At 42.8% G+C, this 15,549-nt stretch overlaps 1 protein-coding gene and 1 pseudogene across 3 annotated transcripts in view; both read right to left on the bottom strand.

Moving 5' to 3' along the window:
- Nucleotides 1–15,549, bottom strand: part of LOC126263658 (oxysterol-binding protein-related protein 9) — a 518,089-nt gene that overhangs the window by 324,774 nt on the left and 177,766 nt on the right. For all 3 annotated transcript variants that reach the window (XM_049960765.1, XM_049960766.1, XM_049960767.1), the window contains exon 2: nt 771–971. In XM_049960765.1, the coding sequence (XP_049816722.1) occupies nt 771–971 (201 nt within the window). The remainder of the gene's footprint in view (nt 1–770; nt 972–15,549) is intronic.
- LOC126263871 (5S ribosomal RNA) lies at nt 14,091–14,208 on the bottom strand (annotated as a pseudogene).

Genomic DNA, 15,549 nt, shown 5'->3' with positions numbered 1-15,549 from the left:
CAGATGATTCTCGATTTCATTTGGAAAGAGCTGATGGCAGAGTTCGAGTGGGGCACAGACCCCACAAAGCCATCAACCCAAGTTGTCAACAGCACACTGTGCAAGTGGTGGTGGCTCCATAATGGTGCAGGCTGTGTTTACAAGGAATGGACTCAGTCCTTTGGTCCAACTGAAACAATCAGTGACTGGGAATGGTTATATTCGGCTGCTTGGAGACCATCTGCAGCAATTCAATGATTGAATTTTTATGGATGACAATGCGCCAAGTCACCGAGCCGTAACTATTTGCAATTGGTTTGAAGAACATTCTGGACAATTCGAACAAATCATTTGGAGACCCAGATTGCCTAATATGAATCCCATTGAACATTCGGGGGACATAATCGAGAGGTCAGTTTGTGCACAAAATCCTACACTGGCAACACTAACCGTTATCGGCTGCTATAGAGGCAGCATGGCTCAATATTTCAGTGCAGGTGGCTTCCAACGACTTACTGAGTCCATGCCACATCGAGCTGCTGCACCATACCAGGCAAAACAAGATCCGTCACAATGTTAGGAGTTATCTCTTGATTTTTATCACATCAGTGTACAACAAAATTCGAAGAAGAGTTAATTTCGGAATAGAAGTTAGTGTCCAACGTCAGCATTGTTGATTTCGTGGAACAAGTTAGGAACAAAGTAGCGAAAAGAAGCACTTCTCTTTTTCCACTTTGCTTGGAACTTGTGTGCTAACGTATATACGCTGTGCCTTGTCGCAAGTGTCTCACCCTGTGGGCGTGCCGCAGGATGGTGTCCTCGAGGGCTCGGATCCAGCGCTCGCGCTCGTCAGCGTCCCTTGCCTGCAGGTGGAACGTCTTGCCGTCGACGGTGACTGTGAACGTGCAGTCGTCTTCGTCGTCGATGCCGATGACGGCTCCGCGCAGTCGCACGCAGCCGCGCCGTACCCCTCGCATCATCTTCTCTCGCGACTGTAACAAAAGAGGCCGCTATATATCGCTGCCTACACAAAGATGTCGCTGAATACTTCTTGCTTACTGTTTTACAAATTTTACGAGTTAACAGATTAACCTCGGTCCCCGTCTAGCATGTATGCTTTATCCAACTTTTAAGTTTTCTAGCTCGCGGAATGAAGTAAACTTGCTGTATCTGATTGCAGTGTGTACTTTACACCATATGCTCTCTGTGCATCTGTTATTTTCATTTCTGCATGCTCCGACCAGTGTCGCCAATTCTCCAAAACGAAATAAGCTAAATGTGTGTACAAAAAGGACCGAAAAAGATGAAATAAAACAAGGTTCATTGCTCTGAGATTTTACTTTTGCTGTAATTATACTGTGGGGGAGGAATGCATACGAAAATCCAGTTAGGTAGATATTGTTTGATAACTTCATCCGTACGAAGAAAAATTAGATCATATTTTATACAGAGACAAGCCGAAACGTAATCAACGCTAATACTGTTTTATGGACTTTATTTACTTTTGATTCAAGTACCTGAGAAATAATTTACTCAGATTTATTCATTTCAGGTATGTAAAACAGTTTGAAAAGCTTCCGGAAACAAGTGTTCCATTGGGTTTTGCAGCATAACTTAAATGCGTGTACCAAGTTTCATTTTAATGGTTTTCAGGGCTAGTGAGAAAAACAAAAAAAATTAGGTGTGCCTTGTCATATCATTAAAGAAATGATTTCTGGATGCACTAGAACTTCGAATGGATATATAACAATTCGATACAGACCGACCGAATATTGGTTTCGGCCAGAGTTTCGGTTTCTATCAGAAATCAACTAATCTTCGACTTCAGCTTTCGTGAGAAGTCCGGTCGCGTTCGGAATGGATTGAGTCAACAATAGTATTCAAGGGGCGCCGTTTATCTACTAAGAGAAATTGTCATCGCGCGTAAAAACTTGGATGTATTCTTGTTAATCACAATATAATGTAATCATTTCTGATAGTGATATTCTAAGTTAATAACAGTTTAATTTACTCACTATTTTACTGGATGGAAAGGGCTATCGTGTGTTATGCTGAAAGATTTTATTAGTGAGTTTCTCTGAAAGCGGACGATTTTCTTTAGTAACCAATATTGGTTTACAGAACTTCGCTCATGTGGTACACAGCTTTATCGGTTCAGTTTGCGTAAATTCATAAAATAACAAGCATACTATTAGTCGGAACTGTGATGTTTTTCGAACTGCTTTCCGCGGCGCTGATTGACGTTGGTTTACTGACTGTGACTAAAATGCATTACGTAATTAGCAATAAAAAATAGGAGATATGTCAGGTTGTCCGTCGATTGCAAAAACGGAAATGAAGATGGCTGTGTGAAGCTAGCGCTCCTAAGAAAGGAAGCAAGCAAATTATTCCCTTCCGTGTATTTTGTGCTGGGGTGTGATGTCATTAGTCATGTACAGGCTATAGCATTTCGTAGTTTATCTACTTGGTACGTTTGTAGTACAACTAAAGAGTATCTTCCTATAAGAAGATACGCAGGACTGTAGCGTTTTTAATATGTTGTGCAATTTTTTTGGTAGCTATATCTAGTTTAGTTTACTTATTCTATGACTTACTTTCATTTTATACATATAAAATGTCAACGAACAGAAAAGAATCGAATTTGGAAGTACTTTAATGAAAGTACCGCCGATTTATCTGAAGCCATTTGCACATTTTGCAACAAAACACTTTCGTTGGACAGCCATGAACACAAAAGACAAACATTGCATGGATTTAAGCGACATTTATCAACATTTCTTGGCTCAGAATATAAAAAGGTTTTAAAATGTCGGACAGAATACGACCACTTGAAAAATGAAACCAAACCAAAGCGGATGGATTCCATAGTCGTCTGAGTACCGGTACCGAGAAGCATGAAAAACCCAATCTAATTAGCTCAACCAAACAGTTTGGCCACTAAATCTCCACAATGCCCAGACGATTATGAAAATACGAAAAGAATACACGAAGTTATTATGGATTTAATAACTGATGATACGCTGCCTTATTCTTTGTTGCATGAGAGTGCATTCAGTCGGCTTAATTTTACTGTTTTACAGCCTGATCACAAATATTGGCTCAAATCTATAAAGTTCTTTAGATCGACGTTGATGCCGCAGACCTACGACAAAGTGAAAGCCAAAGTAAAGAATCTGATTGTGAAATGCGAGTGGTTAAGTGCCACTCCCGATATATGGACACCAACGCAAGAAAAACATGCCCACTCCTCAGCTTTACAGGACACTTCACCTTTAGCATCAATGTTTGAAAGTTATACTGGTTGCAGCTGTTTTAAAACAAGATCATACTACTCAATATATAGAACAAAAGTGAACAGAGATGATTAATAAATGGAATGTAAGCGGATAGACTTTTCTGATATTACGTGACAAAGCGTCAAATATGGTTTGTGCAATGCGTGGGCAACGTGAGTCTATAGGTTGTGTGTTACATACACTGCATCTGGCGATAAAACATTCCCTGTTCTCAAATGAATAAACCAAAGCTATAATAAAAAAAAGTGCAGGAAAATCGTGGGCACTTCCACAACATTGAGCAAGCTTCCAGGAAACTAACGGACTGTCAGAGTCAATGTCGAGTGCTAAAACATGCTTTGATACAAAAATTTCGATGTGAGATGGAAAAGCACATACTTGATGTTGCAAAGACTTTTGGAACAAAAAAAGGGCAGTAAACTTGTGTAGTGTAGAACATTGTGGAGTTACCACACTTCCCTTTCGGAGTGGAATGTTATACATCTCAAAGACGTCCTGACATTTTTCTACGAAGCCATATTGGACTTACCTCTCAGCGAAGCATGTATTTCTGCAGTAATTCTTCCGTTATCTTTCCTGAGACGCAAGTTCGATGCGAAAATTAAGATGAAACAAGGACAAATATGAGAAATGTACTGCGTGAATCTTTACACAAAAATTCTCCTATGTTAAAGGACATCCTTTACTTACTGCTGCGACATTACTCGACCCAAGGTCTACATATCTTACTTCCGACGAAGTGGACATCGGAATGTCCGAAGTAACTGAATTCTTGAAGGGGCATAATAATAGTGTACTGGCAGACAGAGGCAATGAGCCTTCAACTTCTGCAAAACGGAGCCAGTCTGCAGCAGGAAGATGTCTATGGGATTCACTCTACCACGTCACTGATGAGATGCAGTAAGACATAGACGCAAGAGTGTTGCAGGATCAAACTTCGGTGTTCAAGCACACCATCCAATGTTATCTTTCGAAACCACTGTTATAACGCAACGATGACCTATATTCATAATGGAACTCTAGTCCTTATCCCATTCTAAGAAAAGCAATACGTAAGTACCTTTCTGCTCCACCTACTATCGTTCTCGTTCCTAGTGAACAGGTGTTCAGACTCACTTGCCAAATTTATGCAGATCGTCGAAGTGATTTGCCCGGTGACAATGTGGAAAAACTTTTCTCAGCTTACATTGTAAGTCTCTTTCATTACACTTACTAGAACTATTAAATTACCAAACATTTGAAGTGTTTCTGACGGTATTTCTGTCTATAAATAATTATTTAGTTTTTTTGCTAAATTTTTTTTTTGTACGTTAATTCAATTTTATTTGTCTCACAGATACGACTATTTCGTTATTTTGGGCCTGGTAGTACGAAAGTGTCTAATGCGAGATCTCCATTATGTAATTAATGATTTGCTGTTGAGTTAAGGAGAGAGTATTGTTATAGAAGACTACCAAATATGATAAAAACTACAAAATATATTACAGAACAAGCATTTAGCTATCAACTTGTTAGTAACAGAAAGTTCTTGAGAATACTAATTGATTGTAATATGCAAGACACTTACAAATTGATATAAATTGTAGTTCAATGGATTTCTCTCTTTATCCACTAATATATCGGTAACTTTTATTTTACCTTGATCTGAAAACTTGTTACAGAGATGTAAAAAACTAGTGATTTGGGGTATAATGCAAATTTAGGGAAATTTTAACTTAATTATGTAAATTCCGGTTTCGGCCAAAAATAGAAGAGGAGCCGAATATTCGAATACGGTTTCGGCCGCAAATAATGTTTCGGTCGGACACTACAATTTGAGACTTTATTTCTATGAATGCATACTAAATATCAACTTATTTTAAAACCTCAATATTTTGACTCAAAAACTAATTTAAATAAACATTTTCATGTCAGTTTCTCTGACATACCTTTCTTTTCCTCACAATAAAAATATAAATAATGTTTCTGCTAGGTACTTACAGGGCAAACCTCCAAATATCTGCGCTGCAATGTTACATTATTCCCTACAGTTGGCGTACTACTGCACTGGACAGGAGTTCGCTGTTCCTCTCCTCATTCCAGCCGTTGGCATATTATTTTGACAACTGGGAAATCCATGACTTGTGATTCATCCGCGTTTGTTAGTCCACCACAGTATTCGCACACCTGGGAGTGAGAGCTCTTCGGTCGGTTAATCGTGAGTTTTCATCGTGACATTTCACGAGAACACATTGAATCAGTTATTATAATAGTACAGTAAATGCACAAGAGTCTTAAAAACATTCAACGTGCAATAAGTTTCCCTTAATCATCACTGTACTTTATAACTATAACGTCACCGCATGTTTCCGATAATGGCCACGGGAGGCCAATTGCAGTAACATAGTGGCTGCGTAATAAACAGAAGTCTGATTTGCTTAGAACAACTTCCTTTCTTGTTGTGAAGCTGTGATACTCTGCTGGTGTCAACTGTGCTCCAACATCGTTTCCAGTAAGTCTCTCAATTGTTTATTTTTCGTAGTTAGATTTTTGGTCTTGTGTATGTGCATGCTCACGAGCCTAGAACACACACGCAACACACCTATAGTTTGCTTTGTTGTGCTTTTTAATTAAATCTAAAAATACACTTCAAGGAGTATTGATGCGTGTTTCGAAATCTTAGTTCAGTGCAAATAATTATGAAATCAGCATGGATTATTCTGCTTTCTCAATGAAGAGAGAGAGAGAGAGAGAGAGAGAGAGAGAGAGAGAGAGAAGAGAGAGGCTAGAAAAGAAGTCAAATAATTGTGAAAAAGCCATACTTCCGGTCCCCAGTTAAAACACTCGTTCACTAGGTTTACATGCGGCATCTTCCGGAATACGAAAATCAAATTTTGGAAACCGTTTTTCGCTCTCGCGTTAACATGTGAAGGCCTGAAGCGGATTTTCTAGCACAGTAAAACATTGCGCATGGAAAACAGCTGTTACAGTTTGTGATTTAGTCAGTAGAATCGTAATTTATCTTCAATTAGACGAGGTGTAAACAGCTTCAGTGTAATATCTCTACTTACCCTTTACTGTACAAAAAGCCACTCCGTCCATATTAGCCGAAAATTTGTAGAAACAAAACGAAACCTAATAGCCGAAACACGTTACAAAACCGGTAGCGTTTACATGGGAGCGAAAATAGAAAAGCGGCAACCAGAAGCGGATTTCCAGAATCGATTTTGAAGTGTTTAGAAGACCAGCCAGAAACGGTACTGGGAAATCGGTTTGCGAAATCCAGTTTTGGGAGCCCCATGCAAACGATGTGATTTACCAGGCAAACGGTATTAAAAAGAAGCCAGACTTAGCTCTAAGAAAGCTTTTTAGTGTTGTCCACGCGTACGCGTCTAATTTTAGAAATTTCTGCTTAAAGAAGTATTGTTATATCTGCGGAAAGTGCTCGACACTAAACCACACTGGAGAATGCAAACAAAGACATAAGCATACACAGTGTTAGGAACAACTACACACTCATGGTGTTCATCACAGGCAAAGGTTATGTAGAAATGCCCCAGGAGTCTAACAAGACCGCTTTTGTGCTCCATGAACATAAAGAAGTATTTGAGATGACTTCGACAGAATTTCTGTTGGTGTAATAAATGGCAACTTGCTTTAAGTTTGAGTAAAGGCAAGGCAGATGGCGAAAAAAAACATTCCTGCTGCAATGCTGGCATACAGTACCAACGTACATTGCCCAACTCCGTCAAATCGATTGAATACCTAGGCGTAATGTCGCGAAACTATATGGATTGGAACGAGCATATAAAGTTTACTGGGAAAACCGCAGGAAATTGCTGCGGTGTGAGTGATCCCCACCAGGTCGATTGGTATCTACATCTACACCGCGCAAATCATGTGACTGTGGCGGAGGATGTTTCTCGTACCTCCACGATTTTCCCTGTCCTTGTCCCATGCGTGACGAGAACGGTAATGGTTAGACTCCTTATGAACTAATCACACAATATATCCAGAGAAATCATCATACTAGGAAAATCATAAATTATAGGAAGTCATTGAAACGATTTACTATTGTACTGCTAGATTTATCACTTATGGGTTCCGTCAGAACGAGAATATTACGGCAATCCTCCATGAACTTAAATGGGAATCTTTGAAAGAAAGGAGAGTTCTTTGCGAGGAACACTATTAGGAAAGACAGAATGCAGTACAATCGCACGTCTTCCAATATGGAACTCACCAAAAGACTGTACGAACAAGTTAAGCAAGATTGGGGCTCGCAGTACGCAAACAGATAATCATTTTTCCCCTTGCTTCGGGTTGCCATATTAGGTGAGACCTCGTCAGGACACTGAGATGGGGGTCTAGACACGAAATAAAAATTTATTAAACAAAATTACTTTTTATTTAGAACATAATGAAATGGAACTTGTAGGGGCAGAAGTAGTTGGTATATCGTATTTTTCAGATGATTTCACCTTTTTCAGCAAGTTTTTTTTTCCTTAGTTACATATTTATGAAACTCCATATGCACGTGAGCTTGCAGTGAAGTCTACTGGGCCGACATCAGAGAAAATGCTTTCTCCACAGCGGTGTTGAGTGTGGGAATGGAAAGCAAAAACTAGCATAATTTTAGCAGTTGGCATTTTCGTTCTGGATTTTCGGTTTCCTTAAGAAATTAAATATTCCTGGAAACAATTGTCGGCTGAAATCTTCACACCATTTTTAGCCAGGTATATAATAGTGTTTTCAATTGTTTACATAAATAAAATTAACTGAAGCTGCATTTACATGTCGCGCTAAAACATGGCGTTACTTGACTATTTTCGCCAAGCTCGTAACAGTATTTTGCAAAATCGAGACAAAATTGGATCTTGTTGGGATGGTGAGACAAGAAGGTCCATAACGGTAATTGTGCCGATATATCGGGGCGGGTGGCAACCCTACCCTTGCTCCACTTCAAGCGTAACAGGAAAGAGAACCACTATTGTGCTGCAAAGTACCCACTGCCAAATATTTTACAGTGGTTTGCGATCTGTGAACGTACGTATATTCTAATGCTTTAGGACATAGATCCCTACGTATTGATTACTTTGGTTGTAGCTCATGACAGTCGAAACTAACTTTCAGATGTGCTCAATAATGTTCATGTGTGGGGAGTTTGGTGGCCAGTGAAAGAGTTTAAACTCAGAAGTGTGTTCCTAGCGCCACTCCGTAGCAATTCTGGATGTGTGGGTGTCGCATTGTCCTGTTGGAATTGCCCAAACCGTCGGAATGCGCAATGGACATGAATGGATGTAAGTGATCAGACAGGACGGTTGCTTACGTGTCACCTGTCAGAGTCGTATCTAGACGTATCAGGGGTCCCATATCATCCCAACTGCACATGTCCTACACCATTATGGAGCCTCTACCAGCTTGAACAGTCCCCTGCTGACATGCAAAGTCCTTTGATTCATGAGGTCGTATCCACACCCGTAAACATCCATCCGCTCGATACAATTTGAATCAAGACTCGTCCGACCAGGCAACATGTTTCCAGTTATCAACAGTCCAACGTCGGTGTTGACGGGCCCAGGCGAGGCGTAAAGCTTTGCGTCGTGCAGTCATAAAGGGCACACGAGTGGAGCTTTGGCTCCGAAAGCCCATGTCGATGATGTTCCGTTGAATGGTTCGCACGCTGACACTTGTTGATGGCCCAGCATTGAAATCAATAGCCATTTGCGGAAGGGTTGCACTTGTCACGTTGAACGATTTTCTTCAGTCGTCGTTGGTCCCGTTCTTGCAGGGTCTTATTCCAGCCGTAGCGATGCCGGAGATTTCATGTTTTGCCGGATTCCTGATATTCACGGTACACTCGTGAAATGGTCGTACGGTAAAACCCCACTTCATTGCTACCTCGGAGATGTTGTGTCCCATCGCTCGTGTGTCGACTAACACCATGTCCACACTCAAATCTTGATGAAAATGGTTGAAACAGCTCTGAGCACCATGGGACTTAACATCTGAGGTCATCAGTCCCCTACAACTTAGAACTACTTAAACCTAACTAACCTAAGGACATCACACACATCCATGCCCGAGGCAGGATTCGAACCTGCGACCGTAGCAGTCGCGCGGTTCCGGACTGAAGCGCCTAGAACCGTTCGGCCACCGCAGCCGGCTCAAATATTGATAACTTGCCATTGTAGCAGTAGGAAGTGGTCTAATAACTGCGCCTACATAGGCGTTGTCGACCGCAGCGCCGTATTCTGCCTGTTTTAAGTATCTCGGTATTTGAATACGCATCCCGTACCAGTTTCTTTGGCGCTTCAGTGCAGATTGGCATCCTTCATTGTTAGCTTCTAAGTCCATCTACCAACTTTTTCCCTTGAAACATTGACACTTTTGTAACAACCTTTTCACCATGCTTGTCTACGAAGAAGTGCTGAAGACATAAACGAATATCGAATTTATCGTTATATGCTCCGGGAGCTTTCTGAGAACAGAACGCAGACGAATAAATGGAGATAATATTTCTGAAGTTGATACCCCAGATAATGAAAAGAGTATGGGAGAAAAAATCATCAGCATCATGAGTCGGCGAAAATGGCCTGAAGGTGGAAGAAACCGACCGTATGAAGAAGTAGAGAGAACACAGAAATAATAAATGAAAAGAACTGACGTCTCAGAAAAATAATAGTGTGTGAGGATTGCTGGATGACAGGCAGTTTGTTTTCGGAGTAGGTGTGATACGCACTGAACACTGCGGTTACTACGCTAATCACAGATGCGAATCGAACTGTACTACTACTACTACTACTACATGTTAATTCCGTGCACTTTAGTGCATCATCTGTGCGCAATTAACAGTATCGCTTCTTCTTGTTCATCCTTATCTAGGTCAGAAGGATACCACAGCACACGAAAAAAAACCTTGTGAAAAACGAATACGCATGTACGATTCGGGAACGAAGATATTATTCGTGTTTCTGGAAAACGCTCTCCATTGTTGTATGGGTAACTGTCTTTGTGATGTGTTGACTCCTGCTTTATTTTGTACGTAATTCTGTTTCTTCTCTTATCAAGGTGTAAAAAAAAGTTTCTTCCATATGTGTAACGACTCAGTTTTCCCAGCGCCAAATTACAAAGACACATTTTCTGAATAGCGCGCTGAGCTGCATCAAAGCAGCCATCGGAATGAAGAACAGAAAAGCTACTGCTGCTGCTGCAACTACAACTAACAGATGATGTGCAATATATCTTCCTCCATTCTCACGGTTCGAGCTTCAGTTGTTTCGTGCCTGTCGTGCTGCCTAGTTATGACAGGTAATTACAGGATGGGCATATTGTTTATTCCGCTAATTCACAAAGCCACTTATTAACGTCAGCCATTCATACTGTCATAACGTCGCGGCCATTAGTCTTGTGCTACGGAATTCGACAAATTGTAACAGAGGTCACCCAGGCATGGCGCTTTCAAATCCTGAAAAACATCTCGTACAGGATTCAGACACTAGAACAACACACAAAGGTAAGTAAGGTTTCGATACCAGTGAAGAATGCCTGCACTCTTAATCTTGTCTCTCTGGCACACAGTACGGAGTTGTTCCGAGTTTTCTACGTAAAATGAAACAGCTGGACACTGAATACAAGCACTCCTACAGACGTTCGGCACGTTAAACAATTTATGTGTCGGACTTTGATCAGTTATTGTCACTGTGACACTTATAAAACGAACTTAATACTCAGCTGCCAATAACATTTTGACCAATTAAGCAGGGTGAATGTTGCCATTCCTTCAATACATGAGATAGAAGTACTGTAGTACCTCAAAAAGAGCGCTCGATCCAACCACCGAACAGGGTAGCTGTTAGAACTACGCAGGTGAAGAGAGAAAGCAAAAACCAAACATCTGAAGTCTGCACGGAAGCGAATTCAGTTTATTTGCTTCTGCTACGCCTCGTGAAAACCGTCTCTTTCACTTAACACTAATGTCAGCCGGCTAATGACTCCTCTGGTTACTGACCACGTGCGACTTCGATAAACCTCAATATTTACTTAAGAAAACTGCAATACTTGCGTAACAAGCCGCAAAATGACTCGTCACAATTCCACGCCAGCACACAGGAATGTGCTTTCCGTTCTGGCAGAATAACTTCATCGCTAGCTGCAATGTTTGTTAATGTAAAAAAATACTGAGTTGCAGCTTGGCTCGGATTCCACGACAGCAGGTACCCCTACAACTGCCTGGATAAGGAGATTCAAAGTTCGGAAGAAGACAACGACATAATACCTCCAACAGCATCATGGATAGTAGAGCACGTGGCGTTCAAACTAACCTTCGAACTGATGACGGCTTTGTCTTATGGATAACTACCTCCCGAATCCAGAAATATGAAACACTGAAATATCACACCTGGCCCACAGGATTCACGACTTTCCCACCTACACACTACATGACTGCCGGCCGACTCTACGGAGACAGATTTTCTGCCTACCAAAGTTTTTTTTTTTTTGTTTTTTTTGTTTTTTTTTTTTTTTTTTAACAATATCGTCCCCTTCGATCGAGTTCCCTTCCAGCGGCTACACACCGGAAGGGTTGTTCTTCCCAGTCTTGGTAACAGCGCTTAACCTCATAGGCCATAGAGCCTTTAACATGTTGGTCACATTCTTCTGAATGTTCTCCAGTCCCAAAACTACGTCCTTTTAAGACTTTTTTTTTAATTTTGGAAAAGGAAAAAAGTCACACGGACTCAGATCAGGCGAATAGGTGGGCTGTGGAACAACAGGAATGCCTTTCGAGGTCAAAAATTCGGTGGGGTAAGTGGTCGTGTGGCATGCGGCGTAGAGGCAATGCAGTATCCACTTGTCTGCAATGTCCGGTCTCGCTCGCTTAACCTCTTTCCTGGGCCTTTCAAGGGCACATTTATAAAACACTTGGTTGACAAATTGACTGGAGAAGTAATCTCACAAGAGCACGCCCAAGCTCGACGTTTTCGTCGATTTTTCGAGTCGAAGGTCTCCCTGCGCGAGTTCATATTCAACGTATTCTCAGCTTCCAAAAATGATTTGTGCCAGCGAAAAACGTGTGGTCTTGATAAGGGATGTTCACCGCAGGCCTTTTTCGACTTTTGAAAGGTCAGTCTCGCGGTTTCCCCAAGTTTATCACAAAACTTTATGGCATAACGTTGCTCAAACGTCCGCGTTCGATTTTCGTGACACACAACAAAAACACAACTTCACTGATGGCGCTCTCAAAAATCACATGATGGCTGTATCGAGCTGAAAGTCGGACTGAGCACGTGGACGGGATGAACACACCGGCATGCACAAGAGAACAACACAGAGTTGCCAGATCGCTTGCAATGTTGTCAGTCTCTACTTTTCTCACACACCTCGTATTTCGTATGCTACCAGCTATTCACGAAAGGGTTTAGTCCAAAAAGTGTGTATGTAACAGAAAAGTTAACATGGTGGTTATAATGTATCACTTGTTTTACATCGTCTCCACTCCACCCACTTGAGTACAATGCACAAGGTGGTCATACAACCATGTGAAACTGCCATAAAAGACCTCCTTTGAGTTGTTGATCAACTTGCGCGCCAAACTGGTTTGAATGTCGGTTATGCTATCAAACCGCTGATCCTTCATGTGAATTTCTGCACTTACCAGTCTGACAACTGGTGCGTAAAATTCTCAATACTGCTAAGTACTGTTTGGTGTATATGTATATATATTTCTTCTAAATGGTTCAAATGGCTCTGAGCACTACGGGACTTAACATCTGAGGTCATCAGTCCCCTAGAACTTAGAACTACTTAAACCTAACTAACGTAAGGACATCACACACATCCATGCCTGAGGCAGGATTCGAACCTGCGACCATAGCGGTCGCGCTATATTTCTTCCAGCAAGTTAAATGTTTTGAAATGTTTCACGTCTCAGCAGTTTACCATACAAACCTACTGAAGAACCGCTGTAATAAATTTTACTTTGGCCACTGGTCAAATTTATCACTGGTACTTCCGTATAATTTTTATACCTGTGAACACACCACCGTCTGATGGTGACGTCACCTCTGTTCCGTTTATTTTCGCTGACGTGGGGTGTCTACCTTATCCTTGCGACGGAATCTGCCGAGAACTTGCATACAGAAACCTGTCTCTCAGAAATTGGCTTTCCCCAGAGGCCAGAACTCAGATACGTTCAACATGTCGGGAGCGACGTCAGCGGGGGAATGGTGCACAATGCCGAGATCGGCGCTGGGTGTGGGAGAGGCAGAGGTGCAGCAACAGGGACATCTGCCACTACCTCAGGCCGGCCCGCAGGCGGCACGTGCTCGCTGCAGATCGATGCCGCCGCTGCTGCTGCTGCTGTGGCCGCAACCGTTGCGTTACGCAATGGAAAAGCCGCCGACGCTACGCGCGCATCACGCCGACGCACCTGCGAAACCAGAGCGGCTAGTGCTGCGCCGCAACACTCCTCGTTCGGTTGAACATTGTGCGTCGCAGATTAATGGATACAGCCAGAGAGGATTAGAGGCAGTGTAGCAAGTCTTGCTCTTCGGTACGAGTAACGAAGCTTGACATCCAGGCCATAGCGCAAAAGCAGGGGAAGGAAATCAGTGCACAGAGCGCGGAAAGAAAAAAGCACTCAGTCTTCAGGCCACAAATGGCCCAGCGGGACCATCCGACCCCGTGTCATCCTCAGATGAGGATGCGGATAGGAGGGGCGTGTGGTCAGCACACCGCTCTCCCGGTCGTTATGATGGTTTTCTTTGACAGGAGCCGCTACTATTCGGTCGAGCAGCTCCTCAATTGGCATCACGAGGCTGAGTGCACCCCGAAAAATGGCAACAGCGCATGGCGGCCCGGATGGTCACTCATCCAAGTGCCGGCCACGCCCGACAGCGCTTAACTTCGGTGATCTGACGGGAACCGGTGTATCCACTGCGGCAAGGCCGTTGCCGCGAAAAGGAAGTGTGTCACATATTCACTTTCCGATGCAAAGTATCCGAACACCATTACGTAACGCGGAACTGACCACTAGTTGTTACGAGATGCGCACCTGCCATTATCAGAATAGGCAGCGAGCATCGAGTTGTCAGTAGGGAAGCAGTAACACCAGAGCTCAGTTGTTTCGAACGAGGATGTCACCTCAACAACAAATCCATCAGACACATTTCAACCCTTCTACAGCTGCACAAGTCAACCGATGGCGATGTTACTGTGATGTGGAAACGCGACGGAACAACCACGGATCAATGAAGACCGGGAAGACCTCATGTACTGACCGGCAGGGGACGTCGAGCATTGATGAAGGTAGCTGTGAAAAATCTCATGTAATCAGCGGAAGGCGTCAGTAACTGAGTTACAAAGTGCTACCAACGGTCGACCAAGCGCGATGACAGTGTTGGGAGTTAAAAAGAATTAGGTTGCTTGGTTGGTTTAGAGGGCGGGAGAAGGGACCAAACTACGAGGTCATCGGTCCTTTGGTCCTAATAAAACAATGCCACAAGTGTGAGAATAAAACGGACGAAACATATAACACAAAACGGAAAGAAAGGAAAAGCCACAAGAATGAATGGAAGGCAATTAACACTAAAAAGAACAAAAGTGGACAAGAAAACAATAGAGACGCTAGAAACTGAAGAGGGTAAAACATGAAAGCAGATTACAGTGGCTGGCCAACCACGAGAACAAAAAGGGAAAGCTAGCCACTCTGCAACACATTAAAACCTCCACCCTAAAAGCACTAGGGTGGAGGACAGAGGGACTAAGGACATGCGCTAAAACCTACATAGAAGTATAAAACCCACTTTCACGGATAAAACATAAAACTAAAGCTGCTGAGCAGGCACTGTCGCCCAACGGGTGCTGGGAAAGTTAAAAGTCTGCGGCAGAGTGGATAAAAGTGGGTAGTCCAGCAAGAGGTGGGCGGGCGACCGTCATTTGTGAGCCGCAGCGACACCGAGGTGGGTCCTCGCGACGGAGGAGGTAACCATGGGTTAGCCACGTATGGCCAATGCGGAGCCGGCAGACGACAACTGAATCCCTGCGAGAGAACCGCATGGAAGACTTCCACACATTCATAGTCTCCTTAATGACACGCAGTTTGTTGTGCGTACTGTTATGCCATTCCGTCTCACAGAGCCGAAAAACCGTGCGACGTAAGACAGAAGGCATGTCAGTTTCGGAGATGCCCATCTCTGAAAGCGGTTTCCGCGTAGCCTATTTGGCCAGCCTGTCGGCAACTTTGTTGCCCGGGATTCCGACGTGGTCTTGGGGTCCACGCAAACACCACTGAACG

Source organism: Schistocerca nitens, chromosome 6 (genome assembly GCF_023898315.1).
Source record: "Schistocerca nitens isolate TAMUIC-IGC-003100 chromosome 6, iqSchNite1.1, whole genome shotgun sequence".
Lineage (NCBI taxonomy): Eukaryota > Metazoa > Arthropoda > Insecta > Orthoptera > Acrididae > Schistocerca > Schistocerca nitens.
The sequence above is the reverse complement of the archived record's forward strand: the minus strand, read 5'-3'. Positions and strand labels throughout refer to the sequence as shown.